Raw genomic sequence first — 24,657 nt, 5'->3', positions numbered from 1 at the left:
ATTTGCAAAGACGTTAATCAGCTTTGTCTACAAATATGTCACTCTGCCGGCAGCAATAATGTCCTAACCCTCAGGGTAAGCTCATCTCCTTGCCTCTGAATCTTTTAAGGCAGTACCTATAACGCTGTCTAGTGAAAAGGAGGTCGCGTACCTCAACGACATTCGTTAAGGTTGTTCTAGTAAATAATGGATTCCACTCTGCACACATTCAAACACTGTCCCTTTCAACGGTGTAATGAAAAATTAGCAAGCTCCTGTAATATCAGATGTAAATAAATATGTATCACTTAACGCGTCGAAATTTGGACGCGATTCTAAGACAAGAACACGCGAGTAACGCAAAGAAAATATTCAATTAGATTTACTACTTGCAAATATTTAAATATTTTAAGTTGTAGAATCTTCTGTTTCTCTTCTTTCTTTTTCTCTCTTGAGAAATTATTTCTCTTTGGAAAACACCTTTCCCAGGGATACCTCTCACTGACTGAAAAACGCTGAAACTCGGTCATTTCTCGGAAACGAGTAAAAGTTTTCTATTAAGAAACTTTATAAGTTTCCAACTCCCACTAAAATTCGTGTTTAATTACTCTACCCTTTTTGTATACTAAAATTGTTCGACCCACGGCTTTCGGTAGTAACGCAACTCTATATTATCGATTGGAAAATAAGTTTTCCATTTTCGCCAGTGATTTTCAATCCTACTAAGTGAAAATAAATAGAACGCCACAAAAATAAACATACCAACAGAATAATATTTCCGTTTTTTCGATTTTTAATACAATCTGATATCGGTGCTGAAGTATGCAATATTATTATATAACGCAACAGCAAACTGATTATCGCAAACTATATTTACCCACTAATAGAACGTGCGAGAGTTAATATATAACTACCAAATATTATACTACCAAGATCGAATTCGATTTGCAGTTTAATCGACACAAGCTACCACGGTATTTGCTACGTCCCAAACAGTATTAAAAAAAATATATATATAAAAAAAAGAAACTTAATATAATAATGTGCAAATTAATACGGAATGCTGCCTCTCCAATGTTTACAAAAAATATTAGAAGCGTATTACGTATGTGTTTCGATATTAAAACGATTCTGTTGTAAAATTAATATACTAGTTTTCTTAAATAAGGGCGACTTTTGGTCGCCATGTTAATGTCCGAACGATGTTAGCTCTCTTCTAGAACTAACAGCAAACCTAAGAAGCGTTACAGTGCCCTTTCACCTTTACACTTCCCTAGATAAGCGAGTTTGCTTGCTTTATGCACAGAGGAGTCGGTAATTTATTGTCATTCACACATCACGGAACGTCTATAACGAAAGCTTTCCAGTATCAACATATTACATATGAATTTACATACGTAACGGCTGCTGGATCCTTTGTGGTGGCCCATGGCAAAGGAAACCGCACCATACGTATAAAATTAATCGTTGAGCAAGCAACGCTCGATTTTGAAATAACGTGAACAACCGAGCAGTGAAATTTTCATTGTTTTAATTATTCCACGACTTCACGTTAGTACATCGCATTGGGAATAACGTTTAATTGCTTCGGGATATCCACAATAAGATTATACGTCTTCCTTTATGGAAAGATAATGAAAATTATAGAAAACACTTGGACTTTGACCTTTAAGTATTCTTTGAATACGGTACATTTTATAGGATCAAAAGTAATAATTCGTAAAGAATTTTCGAACTTATATAATGTTGCATGTAATGTTATTATAAACATTCTTTCATTTCTTTTGTTTTGATCTATCGAAACATCTTGGATATGTTTTACAATCGGCCAATATTTCAAAAATGGAACGTCAATATCGCACAAAATATAGTATATATCCATTTCCCGATGTTTTAATATTTACGAAGGTTGAAGAGAACATAAGTATATTAATTCGACATTCATTAACATTTATGAAAATAATGATATTTAAATAAAGTTTTTATGAATATTTACGAATATTTAACACAAATCCAAAGGTATTGTACTGTACACAGATAATAACAAGAAGTAAATTGAAATGGAGTTTCACTTTATACAGCTCAAAATAATGATTTCTACAAAAGATTGATTTACCCGTTCCCTTCAATTGCTGTTGTACTTAATCTATGATATTCCTGAAATGTTACCAGAAGACATTACTTCATACGTCTTTATCTCGAACAGAACTCCTTACATTCAACGATACATCTTCTTCTCTACGAGAACTCCTAACATTCAAAGACGTTGTTTATAACGTTGAAAAATTATGCAGCACAGGATACGCACTGTATCAGTAACAACAACATGACAGCGCCATCAATTCCCTACTTTGCCCGGGTGGGTACAATCATAAATTATGATTTTCTGTGGAAAAAAGAAGTAGTCGGTTCGGTTCAGTGGTAGCGATCATTGTATTGTTACCGTTGCACAGTGGTGTGCACATATTTGAAACCGGCGAAAGGACAAGTAAAATGAACGCGAAAGTGTTGGCGAAGAGAGCTAACGCCGTAGCGGTGTTTCCCTGGAGAATGCGCAGGAAAGAGTACGTTCCGTAGAACGGCTATGCACGCAGATAGTACGTGAGAGAACGAAGAAGGAAAAGTGTTAAAACATACCGACGCCGTTTGCCTGGGACGACTGAAGTTGCACGGCGACGCTGAAGCCGCGTAGCTTCACCGGTGCGGAATTTTCCTTGCCTGCCAGGAGAGCGCATTGCGGCTTTAGATCACGATGAATTATGTCGTTCTCGTGGCAGTATCGCAACGCCTCCAGGATCTGTCGCATGTAATGGCTGGAAAACGAAAGCTGCTGTTATAGGTATTGCTATCCTACGGGAGATGAGGCGGCTGAAAAATATGTGTACGCGTTGTCTATTCATCTCGATGAATGAAAATCTTCGGTCTTATCGCGATATGTATAGTAGAATGTGAGAAACAATGATCAAAGATTTAGCGAGCTTGCAGCAAAAATACGATAAATAATAAATTCTGAGATAGATTTTAAAGAATAATGTCTGTAACATTGTCACTATTTTCATACTTTTCGATTTTGGAATTGAGCATTTTGTGATTTGTAAGTGGTTCGTATATGGTAGTCTTTGATCATCAAATTAGGATCACCTTCATTTTCTAACTACAACACTATGTCATAGCAAATTATTCTTGCCGTTGATGAAACTATGTCAATGATCAATGATTCTTGGCTGCCCAAATTGTTAAATATATGGACGATCAAGTATATATAGCAGTTGATTTATTACTACATTATGTCCTGGACTTAAATTTGCCGAGTTCCTTCCATCGAAAAACATCTCCGTATTCTCGTAAATAGAAGAAAAGGTATCTATGTTAATTCGATACAGCACATATATTAGTACATCCATATATAACACCAGTTTATTTACTGTTCCTAACGGTAAATCAGATATATATTGATAAATTAACCGTTTGATAAATTAATTGGTAAATAACTAGCCGAATTTTATATAAAGTATAGATATATTTATTTTCTCAACCAACGAGTATTGAATGTTAATATACAAAAATATAAAGAAGGACGTCAGTCGGTATTAAATCGTCATATATTCAAGAATACGTCTAACTGATTTAATTTGTTATAATAAGATTCCGCAGTAACAGATGAACATTTTCACCACTGTCCTTCCTATTATTTCACTTCAACTAAATAGCGTATATTTTCCAGGTTTCGTCCACGACCATTTCAAAATAACATTGTATAATGCTATTAGATCCAGTTATAAGCTTTTATAAGAAACTTCTATTTTTCATCGTTAAACAATAAATCTCAAACTATGATATGGTGTAACGTTTCTTGCGAACAGTATATCTTTTACTGCGACAAAAATATCGAATTTCCGTCTCGTGAGATCCATTAATCAAAGTTATTTTACAGAGTTGCAATATGATAAAAATTAAAAAGATAAAAATACAGATTAATGATGCATAAACAAAATTTTATGAGAAAAATTGATCACTAAAAAAAAAAAAAAACGTATCTTATAGCAAATTTTTCTCGATCTTATTTACCTATTTCTGCTTATCTTTCCAAGTTCTGTGTGTACATAAAAAAACTACCATCTATGAGTGTAATTTTCGTCTGATAATATTTCCAATATATTGAATATTTACTAAAATTATTATCGATGTCAAATCGACGTAATTAATTTCAAACGAACTGATCTTAAACAATTTCATTTAGATCTTTGTAATTACTGTCTAACGTTTCCTGCATTCTCTCACTAACTGTTATCATATACATGTTCCCGAAATATCTTGCGAGTCATTCCGCGCACGAGTTCTATCTCTGGATAAAAGCAATGGATGTCGAAAGTTCCTAGTAACATTTTCTGTCAAGACAGGTGAACAAATGATAAAAACGAAAAACGGTGTAACTTCGAAACGAGGTCAGATACTTTTATACGTTGATATGCACGCCCGCACTTTGTACCTTATGAAGTATCATGCACAATGTTATTTAGGCTTTCACTATATTACGACAGTTGAACGCTATTCGCGATACAGTTTAATGTACGCAGATAATTGTAAGCGCGAGCAATGGGAATAATAGAACTGGTTTTATATTAAAATAGAAATGCATATGTGTCTGCGTATTGCGGTGCAGCGGCGATTATTTGAGAAAAAAAGAAAAAGATCTTCATTCACAAATGCTTTCAAATCTATTAGATATTGTTTTCCATTATTAACGAATTATGGACGTATAATTCAGAGAATTGGTAAATTAATATCGAGAGCAATAGTATACGACAAAAATAGTATTATATACTATCACTGTGACCTCAACAGATATTTGAGATCCTGTTATGATTCTCAAATTTCTCGTTATGATATCTCGTTCTGGTTTCAACAAACGGAAAAGCTTTCGACGTTTTAAGCATAAAATTCAAAGAAGGCACGTCGATTCTGAAAACACAACGACTGTGGATTAAAATGGTCAAAGTAAAATTAACTCGGGTTTAAATAGCGTAAAAATGTCTATGCTTCTTAACCGTATAGGTCAGGCGATTAAGGAAAATGTTAAAGGAATGAGATACAGGGATTATTGAAGGTTGACCGAGATATAAAAAACGATGGTCAAAGCGCTCGGCTCTCGTGTATTTATTGCATATTCGTTATACTGTCTAGATAACGTCAGTTCAATCGACTTTCTGTTAAGGGCGAAACGGTTGCCGGATACAATTCGTTAATACAACAGTTTATCCCCTTTCATGTACTTGTAAGATATTTCCAAGTTGATTAACAGGTAAATATTTCAATCGAGTTATCGACTATCGAGTGTTCGATACGATATAAACAGCCGAATCGAATGTTCGAAAATATATGTACATGTACTACTTTATATTGATATCGAATGGAAACGAAACGATAAGCGTTTAATAACTGCATTTTATACAATATATGAAATCCTAAATATCAACGATGAACAGAAAGGATAAGACATGTCCAACGTTTTACATATTTACTTCAGCAATATGTGAAAATTTATTTTATGCACCCGTTAGAAAATAACGCGACCTTTTCGTAATATCAATAAATTAAGTTCACCCGTGAAACATTGTTTTCGTTGATATAAACCACTGGCTAATACGAATTGCTGTCCCATAAAAGTTTGTTAAATGTAATAGATTCGCACATTTCCTCTTTCTCTCTCTCTCTCTCTTTTCGTGATTTATATGTTTTAAATATTGGAATGTTTCAAACAATTCGTGAAGTTGATTGTTCATCTTGTAGAAAACATGTAAAACATATTTTTATGTTACAAAGTTTTGTTTATTATATTTTCTGTAAAAATAAAAATAGAAATGAAAATAAAGATGAGAAAGAAATAAAAATTAAAAAAATAGAAAAAGAAGAAAAAAGGAAAATATGTAATGTAAGAAACATATATGGAACAGTTGCAAAAATTATAAAAAATTCTTCAAATTTTAAAAAATACATCGTACTAAATGTGTAAAATTATTCTGATTACTTTATTAAGTAGTTGTAACAACAAAATTTTTCCGAATTTATAAACCATCTTAACGTACGTACTCTTTAGAATTTTTAATATCTAAGATATTAAATGTAGCTCCTAATGTTACTAATTTGTATTTGACTAGTGATCCCAACTTTTGATTACTTTCGGGATATAACGAAAGCGTAACAAATAATTTATTAATGTCAAAATGGAGATTGACTTTCGCTATTGTTCCCGAGCAAAGTGGATTTTCGACGATGTCGAATAATAACTTTGTAACTAGGTTTAATGCATCTCGCATGTCTAACGTATCTATAACTCCGAACTTGTGAGTCAAGAAGGTTGTACATCCATAACTTATATAAGTTATGTCCCCAGAGGTTTATGTTTAGTGCACTATTGAAATTCTTTCTTTCAACGTGAAATATCAAATATCAATGTTGCTGACATAGTAAGACTCAAGAGAATATTTGAGTTTGGACAACCGAAAAAGTGATATATACATACATATATTTTAAGAAGAATTACATAGATATCTAAAATACCTAAATAATTTTGTACCTCTTCTAAATATCATAGATTATATCAGAAGTTCGCTGAAATTGTTTACTAATTATCATTGAATTTACATACTTCCAAATAATTGGAAAGATTCCAAGAATTAGTAGTACACACTGTACTGTAATATCCGGTCATTTTTATCAATTTGTGATTCCTTGTTATTAACAATTGTTACTAACAATACATATATTAACATACACCATTAAAGTACATACAACTAAGTATATTATTTATCATGTCCTTATGTGGTCAAATTGTTCATATTAATTTCAATTACTTCTTTGAGAATTTACTAATAGTGCATTGAAATTAAAATTAGTTATGAACGTTTATATCGCTACGGGATATTTCTCATTCTCTATTTACCTGTAACTTTAAAATATACGGAACTCTGCCATAGTCAAAACACGTAAAAACACGTGGATTTTTAATCGAGGAAATAAAATTATTCGCTAACTGTATTCGCTACAGACGTTCAAAAGTGATAGCTATAAAGTACGACGTGAGCTTACAAACGACCATGAAGAGAGCAAACGCATTTCAGAGACAGTTTTGGACGTGACATGTACCTACACTGTCCATCATTCTGCTGGTTAATCTACCGCTACTCGACGTAGATAGATTCAGCAAACTGGCGACCAAAACTTTCATAAGTAAACATCATCTACTTCCGAAATCTTAATGACCATACTACACTTAAACAACGGTGCATAGATAAGCAGAGAACAATTCAATATTCTAAATATATTCGATAATCCGTGATTGAAACGAAAACTTTCATTATCGCGATAACTTTTACCGGTTCACTTGGATAATTTACTTTTTTATTGTGGAATACAGGAAACATTAGGAAGAAGCATTTTTGCACAAAGTTTCTATTCAGAAATAGAAATTTAAATTTTCGTAAAGTTTTCTTCCATAAATCTAATATTTGAAATGAGTAGTATTTGCAAAACGTAGATACGATTTTTATATTAATCGTTCGATTAATACAAATCGTACAAGTTTTATTTTGCAATTTATAAATCTTCTTTATGATTCTAACAATATTTTTCCAACAACTAGATAACTGAGGATTTAACCTCGGATTTTTTATAGTTTAATATCGATTTAAACGGAAAAGATTGTTTAATACCAATAGGAATAAACTTCTAGTATAGCATTATTCACGAAAAACAGACATTAACATCGTTTCTCGAAATGGAGTAATGGTATTATATAAATGAGAATACGAAGACTGGACGACGAAAGGAAAACGTAAGGAACATAGTGAGATTAATAACTGCAGTATTGTTTCAAGATAAATAGCATGTCTTTTAATAATATCAAGTGAACCCCCGTGCAAATTATGTCGTAAACTCGTGTCACTGTGATACAATATCACTGATACATATAATAAAAAGCTGTTGCAATTCAGGTGATCTAAGGTAAATATTTTTTCTTTTATTAAATTGTAAAAGATAGCGCTGTACTCAGATGCTACATTCGAAACAAAAGGGATATCTTTTATGGCTGAAATACAACCTTTGCACAATGTAAAGATCTTCTTACCTGGCTACCGCTTCACTGTACACGAATCCAGCAGTTGCTCTCCGAACGACCTCGAAGCATAAATCAGAGCCATCCATACTGAAACAGAAGCACGACATTAATGCATAATTTACAAGGTGTAACAGTTTATGGGCGCATTGGAAAAAAAAAATTGTGTTTTGCTACACCTTCAATACGGACACGTATTTCGAAGGACTGCATAACAAAACATAACGATCTTAAACTAAATATATACAGTAGAATATTTAAACAGTTAACATAAAAAACTTTTTGGATATAACGTGCATGTTACGCGACACTGCTTGAAATTTCATCACTATTCTAGTGAGACAAGATTATATTGGTAAAATTCGAAACTAATTTTAAAATGCATATGAATATTATGCATATGAATAGCGTTAGTGATATTTCAAAATGTTTTTACCAATGTTCAAAAACTTTTCCGAACTACTGTACACAGATACATCACGTAACGTATCGACAAATTTTTATTTTATTTATTTATTCGGGATAACGAAAAAGCATAACATTCTTCTTTTCATACGAAAATACAATTCAATAACTTTTCTCGTACAATAGAAATTACGAAATAAACAAGAGTACGGATCCTGCTATTTGAAACTGCGTTCTCTGCAAAAAATTGTACAAATTGTTCGAATCTCGATATTTACGAAACAGATATATAGAATTATTGGTTTTCGTCCGTACTAAGTGTACGTTTTTAAGCTGCCAACAAAATGCATGCGTAGTGCGTATTGATTATAAGAAATAAACACAATTTAAATTAACAAACCACATTGACGATCAGTAATCGGCAATGTTGTCTGACTTGATTATGTTAACAATCGTAACGAAGTTCCTTGCTATAACACGATGTGTCCCAATTATCGCGGATTCATTCAATACTAATTAGGTCGATTCATAATGACGTAAACTTTCTATGAGGGGACTGGTTAGTACGTGACAGACAAATTCAAACAATAGTAATTGAAGAAGTTTTTCTCACAAAAATACTTTCACATAAAGAAACGTAATGAAATTTGTATGACATAAATTTCAATGAGTGGTGTAATAGTTTACAGAGAATTGCTCGTAATATATAATACTTTGACATAATGGTAAAGTACGATAGCACGTTACGTGAATCTATCATTTAAGAACTTTGCATGCTTCTTGACATGTATGTCTATTAAAACGCGTGGTTAACTCATATGATGTGTCACACGCTGCTTCGTAAATACTAAGTATCCAATTAGAATAACTGTTGACATACAAGCTTATTTCATTCTACGATGACGACTTTATTATCTATTTATTCCTGTTTTCTTTTATTAATACAGTTTCAATCTCCATAAATAGATTATTTTGCAATAGCTTCTCGATTCTTCGTTACAAGATAAAGTATGTATTACAAATACATTATTTCCTTAAACAGTTAGATTAAAGTTTCTCGACAATACAAATAGCTCGCGTAGGTTTTGTGAACAACACATTACAAGATATCACGTATCACATGTTAATAGTTCTAATATTAACATAGAATAATCGTTTTTTTTCCTATTTTATTATTCTATTGCATTTATTTAAACTGGGCATACAACATTGATCTTGCTATTCGAAAGAGCATTATTGCAAATTAAATAAATAATTATTATAGTGTATGGTTTACAAATGGCCCAATGACTGAGAAATTCGTTTAGATAATTTTTCACACATAAATGGTGCTCACAAAATATTGCCTGTCAATTTGAAAATTAAATACGTTTTTTAAACGTAGGTATACTTTTTTTGCCACAGAATTTTCCTCGCATATGCTATGAACGAGGATTGTATACTGCTTTTCACTATTAAATACGAAAATTTCATCGGTACGGATCGTTGCCACAATCACTGGTGATTGCAATCATACAAACCTATGTAAATACCTTCTACAGATTTTAGTTTGCGTAGCAATAACTTCGAGCATATCCGGTCACGTTCATAAACGTTTCGTGTTTGAATTCGAGAATTAATCAAACAAATGTTATATGGATTCTCTATTCTAGACTTCGTTGTTTTGATTTGTTTTGATTAAATAATAGTTATTTATTTATAATTCAGTATTTTCTCGAGATACAGGATGAAAAAGCGAAGATGCGATTATGTACTTAGACAGTATTGTTGATATATAATTTAAAATCAATTAAATGAAGTAAACCAGCGTATATTTAGAAGTGAAAATACTCTGCATCGTCTATTATTTTTATCATCAACAATTTTTTTATACATCACATTATATCGCATATTGTTAAGAGTATATTGTTACTAATTGCGAACATATATTTATATTCCCTAATATTTGATATTCGATATTTAATAATTTAATATTTAATTAATATTTAATATTTCTTCTACTACGTCATAAAAGGTTTGAAATTTTAAGTTAATTAAACCATCCATTTTTCATTACTAGCAACATTTCACAATTGCATTTGCAAGTAATAGCATTCTACTTCATGAATCTAAATATAGGATAATCAGCTGAACCGCAAAATAGATTGAATACATTAAAACTTTTTATCTTAAGTCCTATTATCGTTTACTTTAGCGAAGGAACGTGTAGAACCGAGCATTGCAATGCAATGGTAGCGTTTAGCTATCAAACAGCTTTTTCTCGCCTAAAACTAACTGCAAACGATTTAATTCGTTGCTATAACATTCCATAGCAACGGTTCCACTTCTCGGTTTTAAAGCCTTGTTTTCATGTATGTATGTATACGTATGTTAATAGAACGTGGATATGGTTGGCTTTTTAGAATCTACATATTTTCGACCTTTTTTTTCGCTGAGGATTATTGTAATGGGTCCATTTTTTATCTTGAAATCCTTTCTATAAAATATATTGTTTTGTTTGTTCTCTGACAAACATAAAGCGATATGCGTTCAGGTATTACAAAATATATATTGTTTTTCGACAATATATATACATATTGTATGTTACATTCTATTTAATCGCTGACGAGAAGGTAGCGTCAACTGACGTTTAACGCAACTGGCAATAAGCTCCACTTTCGACTAACCTGCTATGTGCGGGAATACTGGCACGGGAGGGGATTAAAGTTGTTCGAAAGTAGATTAACAATATAAAATGATTTATTGAAGTCTTATTCGATTTCGATATTGATAATTGACTGACGGATATGAAATTCTTCGGTTGACAAAATGATAACTAATTCTTCGATAGACAAACTGATAACTGACTCTTCGATAGACAAAACGATAACTAATTTACTCGATAACCAAATAGTAAATATTCTCTGAGTCGCTACATTTATATCCGTCGGAGATGAAAAAGTGTCAAGGTCTTTCTTTTGAAAATGTTTGGGAAGATCCCCAACGTTTGTTCAACTGCCGACTTTGTTCATAATTTAAATTGTCTTAATATCGTTATAAAGGCATAATATAAAAACATAGTTAAATGAGTTTTCGCAAGATATAGCTTTTAGCGGCTTTAACTGCTTTTCACTCCAAATACTGTAAACACGGTTTCGAATAAACGTTTTAAATTATCTCTGTTTAAAAGAATTTATAAATTTTGCTTTCGAGTCCCGCGATCCGCGCGATCCGTGACATGTACATATCTAAAATTCATTTATTTTACTTTCAATTACATGTTTCAGAAATAAATATTCAACTTCAAAAATATTTAGCTTTTTAATATTACGACGACATGGATATTTCTTTCATTTTATTTCTCTGTACACACACATACTTTAAAATAATTGATCTCTCGAGAGTCGAATGTTGTACCGAGAAATGTGTAGCTAAATAAAGTGGTATGTCGTCAAACATGTATGAATTTGCCATCCCATTTTACTTACTTTTTATTTTAATACAGCTGTATTTTACAATATGTGTGTTACGGAGTGACGAGGAAGTTACGGTTTAAAAGTATATTAAATAAGAAGTCCCTGTCTTCTGTGTCTCCTGTATCTTCATTGCAATTTCAGATAAACCAAATAAATTTTATTCGAAGGTTACTAAGCTCTCAAATTTGTAAAAATTATAATGTAAATGATTTCACGATTTACCACAAATTGAAAATTATATACTTAAGAGATTATTGTAAATTGCAAACATCAAATCTTTAATACTTGTTTTGAGAAATTAATTGGTTTAAAATTACACTATTATAAATACTACAGGATAAGTGGCAATAATTATGTTGTATGAAAGGGAAACATACAACACAAGGTTAGTAACTGGTTCAACAAAGTTGCGGTTTAGAGTATCGAGAAAAACTAATTGTGGTACTGCAGAAATTGACATAGGTACATGCGTACTATTAAACACCATGTGGATAAAAATTCTGACTTCAATAATTTCACGTTAATGGAAGACAAACTTTCGCTATAAAGAAAGAATTATCAATAAATGAACATTGATTTCGCTGGCTAAAAAATATAAAAAATAGTAATTTATAAATTCGAAATGTGCAACGTTCACAAAAAATTTCTCTCATCCTGCCAGCATTTAGTTTCATGTTTATAAAACGTTTTCCTCGCGATAGAAAAACTGAGTACTTTTGAAGCTTGTAAAAGCTATCTCAAAAATTCACTACGAAATTCATAATTAAAAAGGACAAATTTTGAGGAAAGGCATCATAAAACTGTCTAATAACTAACGAAAAGTTATATTAGAGAAGTTAGAAAGTGAAGGTACATCTTTAGAAAATGCACATTTAACAAAATGATACTTTTCTAAAGATACGTCACTTTTAAATTTTTCCTACTTGTTACTATGAACATTTCAAAAAGTCCAATACAATGTGGTATAAATTTAGTTATGATAAATCATGGATCTTTTCATATCATCAGACTTCTAATTGCTCTGAAAAAGCGTAGTCTTCCACTTAGAAAATCATTTAACTCGAAAAGTTGAAAAAAATGAAAAACAAAAGTCGAAAGAGAGGTGCGTGAAAAAACGCTGTTGCCGACGAGCATATTCAAAAGGAAGTCTTTTACAGAATTATGAACAAATTCAGATAAATGCGTAACCAAGACATCGCTCGGCTCTCATTCCATTCCACTCTTCTTCCCATGTTTAAAGCGTTTCAAATGCTTCTACAGCGGTCTAAACGAACGTTTTATGAAATCACGAGAATTCCAGTAGAATCTAAAGATCAAATCATGATGAAACCGTATTCCTGTTCCCGTTGATGAATTATTAAAATCACGCGCAAGAAGCGAAAGTCGAAACAAACGGGATGTCGGTTGAAAATACACTTCGTTGAGTTTTACACAAGTTCTTCAAAATCCTTCAAAGAAAGAAAGAAATTAAATATGGTTGTACTTACTATTCGAATACCATATAGAGCATACCCTCCGAGCTGTATGTTTCCAATAACTCTACGATATGGGGATGTTTTAACATGTGGCATATCGTGGCTTCTCGTTTCAAATCTGCAACAATCGTACACTTATGACATTTCTCATTTTTTATATATTCCAATAATATATACGAAAATGTAATAAAAGATAAAAGAAAAATTGATCGTAAAGTGTAAGAAATTTATTCTCATTCTGTTACGCCGAAAAAAGATTTCTCTTAATATTAAAAAATTAAGCACAAGATGGAAACATAATTTCATTATAAAAATCATAAGAACCATGTAAACCTATCGAAATCAATTCGTAGTTAACGTAATTAAGCGTTCGTCCGACTATACGTCCAACTAAAAAATATATAACGCTTGCAAGTATTTCTAAACTTCTCCGTTAGTATCGTAAAGTACTTGGGAATTGAATAAATAATTGAACGACTGCTTCAGATTTTGATCACAATTCTGTATTCTAAACTATGCGTACTGTTACAACATTAAACCATTTGTATACGGAGCACGTAACCGGAATCGCTTTGATAACTCTGTAAGTAATAACTTCGAGGAAAATTGGTCCGGTTTAATAATACGTAATTTAAAGGATATTCGTATAGTATCATAATCATTCGTTCTTTCTACACGCTTGTATTTTGTGAAATCACAGAAGCTTCAAATCAGTAGAATATTTAAAAAAGTGATTTAGTGACTATTTTAATATTCATCGCTAAATTTACATGGATACTATCTTAATTTTCCTCATAAAAAGTCTATTTTACATTCACCATTGAATTGATAAACTTTATACAATTACTAATTATATGACACGAGTAAATCAGAGAGATTGCCAATAGAAATTCTTTCACAGTTAAAAATTATTATTCGACATGCTATCGCAGCCGCGAGTATTCCAGGATTGAAAAAAGTCGATATGAAACGGTCACAACGAAACATTACGACAAATATTGGAAACACGTTAAACATTACTTGCCATAGGAACCGGATCTGATAAAATTGATTTTTATCACTATTGTGACGTTCGAGCATTCTCTTGAAATTACGTTCTAACTATGACGCATTTTCATAATATTATTAACCTTTAAAGCGATGCATCTCCTTTTTACCTATTATTAGAACTATGTACCTCTTAGACGTACGTATGTAAAAAAGATAATTTTTATTATTAGACAAGCAACAAATATACACTTCCATGAAGTATTCTGATAGTCGTATTTCTCATAAACAAATAATACATTCCTTTCTTTCTGAAGAAGGGAACGTGAAGACAGCGAACCAAATAAAAGGACTCGTTTCTCTCTGAAACTATGATAAGGTATATTTTCAATTAGCTATAAAAAAAGAAATCACCTTTCCAACATATCTTATATATAACTTCCACGGTTAATAATATTAATGTCAAAAGCTTAAACTTTAAATACTTTATTATTTAATTCTTTATCCACATTACAATATGTCAGTCCAGAATGAGATTATTTTTGCTTGCTATCAGGAGAACCAACTCCACGTGGCCAAAGGCATCTATACATATACACATGTCTACGTATGTCTAAAAATATATACGATTTGCGATATAAGTATTATACGCATATATGTGAATCATACAATCAGAATCTTTTTAAAGTATAACGTGTTTCACACCAATACTTGAACAATATTAATAGTTAAAATAATTAAAGATATCGTGGAAGGCGATAAGCTTTATCATCCATTGGAATTCATTAAACAATTAAAAATAATCGACAGACAACAAAAATATTCAAACAATTGCTGTATCATATTTTTCGCTAACAATAAGTTCTCAATGGAAGCAAAATAAAATCTTACGCTCGGATAATTCGAGAGCGAAGCATACAAATACCTACTGCAGGATTTATACTTAATTTCGAAAATTTTCCGCACGTGTTCCACATTGAAATCCAGGAGACTAAGTTTAGGAGACCGAATGCAATTTCAACCGAATGACACAATGGATCGGGCGAATTCGTGACTTCGAATCAGCGCGTAAACATGAAATCGAGCACAGAGAATACGTTTATTTCGAGCAGGATAGGCAGCGGAAATTAATGGCGAAACACCAAGGTGTATGCACGCGTTCTGATTCTCCGAGAACTTACCGTTTGTGCTTAGACCAGGACTGGATGTGAACTTTGCCACGTCCACGATTTTTACCGCGAACGTCTGCCCTGTCTGCCGGTGGATGCATTTCCTAACCACGCTGAATGGTCCCCTGAAACAAGAACACAACCACCAAATGTCATTCACGTTTTACTCGTTCTAAGTTACGTTACGTTTGTGGTTATTTTTGAGACTATATACTTAATTTATTTTAGACATTAGTAAATATGATATATAGAAAAATATCGAAATTTGACAATGCTGTATGCTGAGAAATCTGTTGACACATATTATTATTTCGTATATGAAGTATTTGCTGGTTCGAGTAATTTCTCAAATTTGGTACAAATTATATTGATTGATCTAAAAACCTTAAAACTATTCATTCATCATTTATGTCACTTGTTACAGACATTAAAAAATAGTAAGTTAGAAAATTAGTAATATTTCTAAGTATATGTTAAATCAGCTATAATTCGTAGATTTTATTCAAATCGTGAAAATATATTTCAATAAACTGAATAATATTTGTTAAATATGGAACACAAGAACATTTGTTTTGTTTTGATGTCAAAGCATAAAAGTAAAGACAATATAATACACATATAGAAGTTATATACGGTGAATAATTTTTCGAAACTCATTTCCGTATTGAAAATCTTCACGTCCAACCTTTCGATTAATTCAATTCATTGTGTTGAAGGCTTAATGTCCATTGTCGTGTTATAAACGCGATGACTGAATTAGCATTCGAACGTCAGCGAATAAGGTGTATTCGTGCCGATATCGATCAGGCTAATTTGCCGTATGTTAACCACGCGCGCATTCATCGAATTCGCGAAAACCATAATGCATCGAACGATGTCCATCCGGCGATCGAACTGGCCACGCATTACTGCGATGCGATATGTCTCGAGCACGCTGACCCTTTAAGTTCGCTAAGTAACCAAGTTATGTAATCGGTTCATCCAAAATATGTATGCATGCATTTATAAGAGAATTGCCGGATATCTAGGTCACCGATTTTGATTAAATTCGACGTGCGAATCACAGGTATACATACATATATGTATATGTAAATAACACAGTGTATCTTACATAAAACACAATATCGTGAAATGATTCTTTTTTGAATTTTACAAGAAGAATTCTAGAAAGGATAAATATGTTGCAAAGAATATTTTTTCTTATTCCAATTTCGTGTTTCATGTATTTGGTATTCGAGTGTGAATTTTTGTTATTACACATCGTAGCTAATGTTACAATATCTTTCAGAAGTATGGGATAGAAAGATATTTAGAAAGAGAAAGAACGATTGTACTATAATAAGATAAAAAAGTATATATTAAAATATACATAGATGTAAATTTTACAGCTACAGCAACTATTAATATTCTTGTAATAACTAATCAATTTGTTTCTGCTTTCCAATAATTGTATGCTGGCAACTATTTGCATTTATAATACCAAGCCAATGCAAATCAAATTTAATTACTTTCACTGACCCATAATGGAACATGCAGATAAGTTAATAAGTAATAATAACAACGTGTACCTAATTATACCTGTATTACAAATCTTCTCACAGTAATATAATATAATCCTGAATCAAGATTTATGAAATCTTATGTGACATTTATTTCATATGTAGCTACAATCTAGATCGTGAGTAGTCGTGCAGAGCAAATCGGGTAAAACAAAATCCAGACACGCGTGTTTACAAAAGATCAAAGTCCGAATCATTTAAATGGATTATAAACTGTTCCACTGAGCAACAAGTATTCTCACATAAATGCTCCACCGTGAAAAAGCTCATACCTAGGTACTCGAAGATTCGTGTCAAGAACCAAGGAGACGATAACTGAGCAGAACCCGACTTCAACTTCGACATATCTCACGATAACATCGACAGGATCAAGCTTTACATTCCATTGTATCTTCGATACAACAGTGTACAATTGTACAATGAAATTCTTCTGTTACTTTCCCTTCTATTCTACGAATAAGAAAATATCTCGAAATATTATAAATAAATATAATTAGAATATTATAAAAGTAATGCTTTACTTTGCAAACAATATCATACGAAAGGCTCCTTTACTTTGGAAAAATATGTAAAATCAAGTAAAATTTACTTGCTGTTTGCTAAGGATTTCTGTATGTTTTGGTACACTTAAGTTTCCTGTGAGTGACTAAGCATCGTGGTTATAAATGTCTCGATATGCAATGAAAACATTTCCATATTTAAGAATGGAAATCTCGAACAGTTGGCACTTCTCCATTCTTTTCACACCTTCTGTTATTAAATGGATTATGCAAAATGACATGCTTCAACTTTCGTCGGTAAAAGCGCAGTAATTCGACAATCTTCGACCGCAGTAACCCAATAAGAAGGTGTGCTTGTTCGTGTCCTACTTTTTACAAGAAATTATCGACACCTCGTTGTTACTTAACAGCTATCGATTAATGGCAAACATTGTGACGTTTTAAATTAACTTTCGAGCATCGTAATCTTTCTACAGTATAAAAAAGTGTGTTACCAAAAAAAAAAAAAATTATTAAGTAGATAAGTATGAAACATTAAGTAGCATAAACAGAAAGAGTATAAATAAAGATTTTCCGTTACGACAAAGTAAAATCTGGTACATTAAAGATATAAGTGTCACATTACATGCAGTATTTTTATCTTAAACATACGGATATAGTTCGAAAGCTATGCTATAGTACAAAATTTCACATATTTAACGAGATAACTTACGTGGCAAATTGCCTCTTAGAAGACTATTTATGATGTTCTGAAAAGAAATATTTAACAAAAAATTTGCTATAGTAAACTACATGAATTAATAAAGTGCGTACATTTTCCACATAAATAGTCCAAGTAGAATTAATATTTATGAAATAACTTTTTAATTCATTCTGCAATTAAATAAAAGGAAATCCTCGCAAAAAGTACCCACGTCAAAAAAAGAATAGAATAGAATTTCATTCATCAAAAGTTCCATTTTTAATAAATTGGAATCTGGAAATTCATCAAATATTTAGATGTGCACTCGACCGTATTTTTCGGTTTGAACGCACCTCTTTAATACTTATGTTCATCTGCATTCGTGTACGATTTGAAGAATTTGCTAGAATTTTAATTTCTACATGTTTACTTCCCAGTTTCATTGGAACGAGATAGAAAGTCATTTTCCGATCTTCGTTATATACATAGAAGAACATAAAAGAAATATTCCTGTAAATATCTTCTAGTAAAATATTGAGAAAATATTACCTGAAAGGTAAAACTTTCCATGATCTGACTCATTAGATTGTACCATTTTCTGGAAAAAATTACGTTTAATTTAAAAAAACATTACTCTACATAATTATACTACATACTAACATTTCCTCATTGTTTAATGTTAAATATAATCTCTACACGTCAATCAGTAAAAAATCACATGAAATTATACTAGGCATTTAATTGTTGTCCAAATCATCCTCCCGCATAATTAAGAATTTTGACAAAACATATCTCAAATTTTAGTTTTAGCATATTTATCCTGCAGATGTGTAGAATTGTAGTGAACAAAAATCAAGTTTCTAGGAAGATTTAATGTAAAAAAGTGAGAAATAGAGGCTTTTAAGGTATCTTTAACTGACAATCGACCGATTGTAAAGTGAGACCTCTGGGATCACAGTCAATTAGGTCAATGAGAAGAATCAAAGGAAAGCGTCTTAACCGAAGATACCATGTAGGAATGTAGAACCAAAGAACGATGGGAACGAGCGTATATAGCAACTTTTTCTTCTTCTCTTTGCTCAAACACAAATTGGAAGCTTTATTTTTGCTTGTTGGAACTATCGACAAGAATTTCGTACATCTTCAAGTTTAATGTATCAAGCTATTATTGCACGTCATCGAGGCTTTACAGTTAGTCTTATATACACCATTTTATATGATTTGTGTCTGAAACGTTCCTATTATACTTTGTATTTAAACTTAAAAAATATTTTGTATTCAGACAGCATTAAGTAGGTAAATGTAGTTCGTTTGCTTTGTACTACGAATTCTGCATATTGCAGCAGTAGATGTATAAAACTTTTTACAAGAAAAAAGCTAAAAAATGCAAGGAATTATATAAATGTATAATATTTCTTTATTCTCGAATAAACCAGAGGCCAGGTAGATTGATATCCATACAGCTAATCAACAATTTTTGCATTAGATGTATACCTTTTTGTCTTCATTTAATTACAGTATCCAGCCAGTGTTAGGTTCTTAATAAAACGACAGGATATAATTAAAGAAGAAAAGAAAAAGAGATATTGTAGGTTCTAAAATTTCAAACAATTTCAATATTTGTAAATCGAATAGAAGTATACGCAAGGCTACTCATAAGAATCAATTCGAAATTAAAATTTTTAAATGATTTTTTATAAAATATTTGATTAAAAGTTTACCTTTCCCTTTAAATATTAAGATCGATGGATTAACGGGTTTGCGGAAAGCGATTTTCTAGAATATAGTGGATCTGCCAACTAAAGCCATTGACTCGACCGTGGAAGAAAAAACTAGGCTTTTCCCTATGCGACTTGTCACGAGAATTGAAGTTTAAGTGGTAGTAATTAAAACGCCAATCAAAAGTTGATGTGCGAGTTTGTGAAGTGACCTTTTCCGATTTTTAAATTTTCGCTCACTGTGTTGCATACAACGGTTAATTCAGCGACTCCCAGAAATGCATGGACAAAGCTAATAAAAAAGAAGAAAAAGCCGACGATTGTTTTACAGTGACCCATTAAAAGGTTTAATCAAAAGTTTATTTAACTCCGGGTATATAATACGTCAATTGCTATTGAGAATCAAAGCATTGTACTCTACAAACGAACGGCTTTCTGTATTTTTTCATGTTCAACATATGATAAATACTTCTTTTGTTATCGCCGCTTCTCGATTAAATGTAATTATGTGCTCGCAAATTTTTAATGTATGCTTTAAAACTTCAATTAAAAGATCCACTGAAGAATATTTGTTACTTCAAAAACTGAATAATAAGTGTGTCGTTTGAAAAATTTATTAATTTATATCAAGATATAAAATCATAGTAATAATATTATATATATATAATATTACTGAATTATTATTGAAGAAATCGTTTTTAATGAAAGGGATGTATAGCATTCTCTGAAGATGTATAACCAAGATAAGTGGAAGTAATACATCGTAAGAAAACGAGCTATAAAAAGAGAGATTATAAGAGGAGACATTTCTTAAGTAGTGGCCTATGTTTATAATTAACACATCTTCAAAGATCATATTTATAAAGACGGAAACTGATTTTACATACAATGAAAGGTAAAACAACGTCATATTATGTTAAAAAACAATTACAAAGTTAATAAACTAAAAACGCAGATGCTTTATTATCTTAAAAAAATTTGGCTAACCTTCTAATCAGAAATGAAGATTCATCCGATTTTTTAATTAGGAAATTATTCAAATTACGTCTTAAAGTAACGTACTACGGAAAAATAAAAAGAAAATTTATACATTCTTCTATTTTTATGTAATCTATCTCCGGGCTTAATAAAATTTAATAAAACATTAAAATTGCACAAACAGTTTGATTGTATGTCTTTTAATTTCATATATTTCAATGCATAATCAAATGTTTAGGAGCAATTTATCTAGAGAGAGAGAGAGAACTACACAAAATGTATACCATACGTAGACGTATAAATACACGTCCAATTTCCTTGTGCAATTCAGAATCTAGATAGAAGCTCTCGCTGCTCCCCGTCATATGACAAATTAATACTGGGAGTTTATTTAGTAAATATCAAATAGACTACTGTAATGATTGTGTAAGGGGAGTTTTAACATGAATATTCCGTATACTAGTCGTGTTTCTGCGAAGGATTCATTCAAAGGTTAAAGTACAACAGTTTGAAAATTAAAAGAAGATTTGTTTAGTTGCATCATTAGAGTACGGTCGACTTGATTTAATGCCAAAGATCATTCTACTTATATGTATAAAATAAAGTAGTAAAGCGTCACTAATTTGTGGGTATTTAGAGAAGTACACGTTGATGAGGTAAAGTAAGCAGATACATTAATTAAAGAGAGTTCTTGTTATATACAAAATAACAGTCGTGATGTTTGAATAGCTAAAATTATTCATTTGTTACAACAGGGACAAGCCTCATTAACGAAGTAATTACGAGATAGATACCGGGTGGAATTAGTTCTTTGAGTAATGTGCGTTGCGATGAACTTGTATCTCACAACTTGCCTTGTTACTGTATATAGATAAATAAAGTGTCTAAATCTGAGGAGGATATGAAACATTTAAAAAAATAATACTGTTCGTGAGAATGAAATGATTTATTAATTTGCAAGTATTATGTGTTACATTTATAAATCCATAATACTTGACACATTAAATATTTATATGACTTCCAAACATTCGATAATAATAATTAGTAACAGACATAAGGGATACAGCAGATATGAGAAATTTGTTTAAATTCATAAATTAAAATTCGGATTTGCCAAACAAAATGATACATTAACATATAGATTTCGTTTGAACTTCGACAATTAATTTATTGTTCGACATAATATATTGCGAAATATACCTGTATAGTCATGAAAAAGAAAATAACCAAGAAAAAGAGCTTAAGCTAAACAATACCAATATCTATGGAAATCTATGCGAAACAATGTAGTACTTATGATTTACAAATTCGTTGCACGCTTGAGAAAAAAAGTGAGAAAATAGAATGAGGACATGCACAAAGTAATTGTAGTCGTACGTTCGACCAAAGTGCATAATTTAAATTGTGTTACTGTGAGCGTAGAGTAGAAAACTTGGATCCGTTTGAAAAGGAGCAGAAGACTAGCAGAACTTCCTAGACGGAAACGTCAATTAATCAAGACAGAATCGTCAGTGAGACTCTCTTATATATTCTATAATGCATTGTGTGTAAAAGAAGGTGTAATAAAATATTGATTGTACTCCACGTATCATTTAAATCGAAGAAATTATCTTTTAGTGATGATTTATTAACTTTTAATCAGTTTAATCCTGACATAATTTTTTTCGGTAAATTAAACGAAACTTTTTTTTATATATAGAATTATACTAGTGTTTTTCTATTGAATCAACTTTATAGCACGATAAAATTTGTTCTATATATGCAAACTGAAAAATGTCGAACGAAGTAGAACACGAAGACTAAATTCGATATGGGATCACAAGGGGTGAGTGTAGGTACAAGTATAGGCATAGTAAAAGCATACAATACCCCAGCCTGAAACAGCGGATGAATATGGCATCAGTCAGAGTTCGGTTTCGCGAACAATGAAATCCCAAAAGCTCCATCCATATCATTACTTTATACAGTAAACTTTATACCTCGCTCATATCCCATTTATGGCAGGTGCTTTATTGAGGCTGTGATTTTGTCGATCTTCGTTACGATGAGAAGAATGTCAACATATACTTTACTAGAATAGTTTTATGGAATATAATACATAATGTAATACATGTATACTGTGTTCAAGTACATTAACTTATAAATTGTTAAGGGTATTAACCTAATGAGGTGACTATTAAAATAACGATTCAATAATGAAGTTCAGAAATTAATGGAGCAGAAATAATGATCAATAATTTAACCATTATATAGTCTTTCAACAAAAATTATATTTTGATGTAATTTAAACTGGACTCGTGAACATGATTTTACAATGTCATGTAACGTTTATTTAAGAAATAATGTTTCGTTGCCTCGTTAAACAAATTATATACTTTGTAAACAGATTGCAATTGAAGTATTCGTATCGACGGCAGAAATTATCATATTTAACCCTATCGTGACTTGTAAATTAAAGCTCAAGCTATCGTAATTGAACTTCACACGTTTACTGCTACAAGTTACACGCTCATTCCGAGTAATTCAAGCATGACTGAAACACATCTTTGCTTTTAACGTGCCATTCCTATTTAGTATTCCTTAAATAAAATCTTTAATCATACAAAGAATTATTTTAATAGGCCACATAAACGTTCTTAATTTGATCTTTCACAAAAAGAAAAGATTGCAGAATTTTATCGAACATTTTGTACAATGTAATTATGCAGACACTTAAGTAGATATTGTACAAATACTTACATAAATATGTTATATCATCTAATTAACAAATGATAACGTTAATGATAACATATTATGTAAAGTAACTGTTTTCGTGAAATAACCATTTGCATTTCAACTTCATTACTTCTGTATCACGTAACTCAGTATTCATTATCTGAGAATGAACGTATCGTCTACATGTTTTGTTTGTATTTATTCTACTTCAATATTTTAAATGCCCATGCGAATTTAACTTTAACAACTGAAATAGCCATCTTGAAGCTTCTGGAATGCTTGTAAAGAATTTTAAAGTCTTTAAATTGCTTGCACTCCTTTTAACTTTACATACATTTTGCATATGTTCTACATAAGCTCTGCTCGTATAACATAGATGTTTGACATACATGACTTTGCATGTTTTTAATACTTTGTATACGTAAACATCTGTTATCTACTTTCGATACTTTACTCTTGTTCAAACTACTTTGTACGTTTGCTGTAACAATTACTCTTTTTTAAATTTGCTACCTTTTAACAGCAAACTCAATTTAATCTCTCTGTTTTCAATTAATGGCGAAACTATGCCTGTCAGAAATATTTTCACGCCGTATTTTAGCAGTTAAGTTATTTATTAAAAAAAAAAAAAAACTAGTCTAAGAATTTCATACTGGATACTGAAATTTAATATCGAATACCAATATGATAAACACGAGTAAAAAATCTGTTATTAAAAATAACCTAGTTACCTAATTAAAATTGCAACAGCGAGTCGCATGAAATATTCAGTTATTAAAATATTATATTTATTTAATAAAGATAGTGGAATATTTAAAGCGTATAACGGGAAACATCAGTGAGAAATATTATGAACATGGAAAAAACTCAATACTCAAAATAAACTAGTTTAAAATTCAATAGTAAATTCTTAAAAATG

At 31.2% G+C, this 24,657-nt stretch overlaps 1 protein-coding gene across 8 annotated transcripts in view; it reads right to left on the bottom strand.

Annotated features, from left to right (window-relative positions):
- The window catches only part of Cask (peripheral plasma membrane protein CASK), a 263,599-nt gene that overhangs the window by 225,958 nt on the left and 12,984 nt on the right, over positions 1-24,657 (bottom strand). For all 8 annotated transcript variants that reach the window (XM_072003902.1, XM_072003904.1, XM_072003903.1 and 5 more), the window contains exons 2-5: positions 15,599-15,711; positions 13,443-13,548; positions 8,108-8,185; positions 2,617-2,792 (exon numbers count right to left, since the gene is read on the bottom strand). In XM_072003902.1, the coding sequence (XP_071860003.1) occupies positions 2,617-2,792; positions 8,108-8,185; positions 13,443-13,548; positions 15,599-15,711 (473 nt within the window). The remainder of the gene's footprint in view (positions 1-2,616; positions 2,793-8,107; positions 8,186-13,442; positions 13,549-15,598; positions 15,712-24,657) is intronic.

This window comes from Bombus fervidus, chromosome 5, assembly GCF_041682495.2.
Source record: "Bombus fervidus isolate BK054 chromosome 5, iyBomFerv1, whole genome shotgun sequence".
NCBI classification, from domain to species: Eukaryota; Metazoa; Arthropoda; class Insecta; order Hymenoptera; family Apidae; genus Bombus; species Bombus fervidus.
This window is presented reverse-complemented; position numbering and strand designations above follow the sequence as displayed.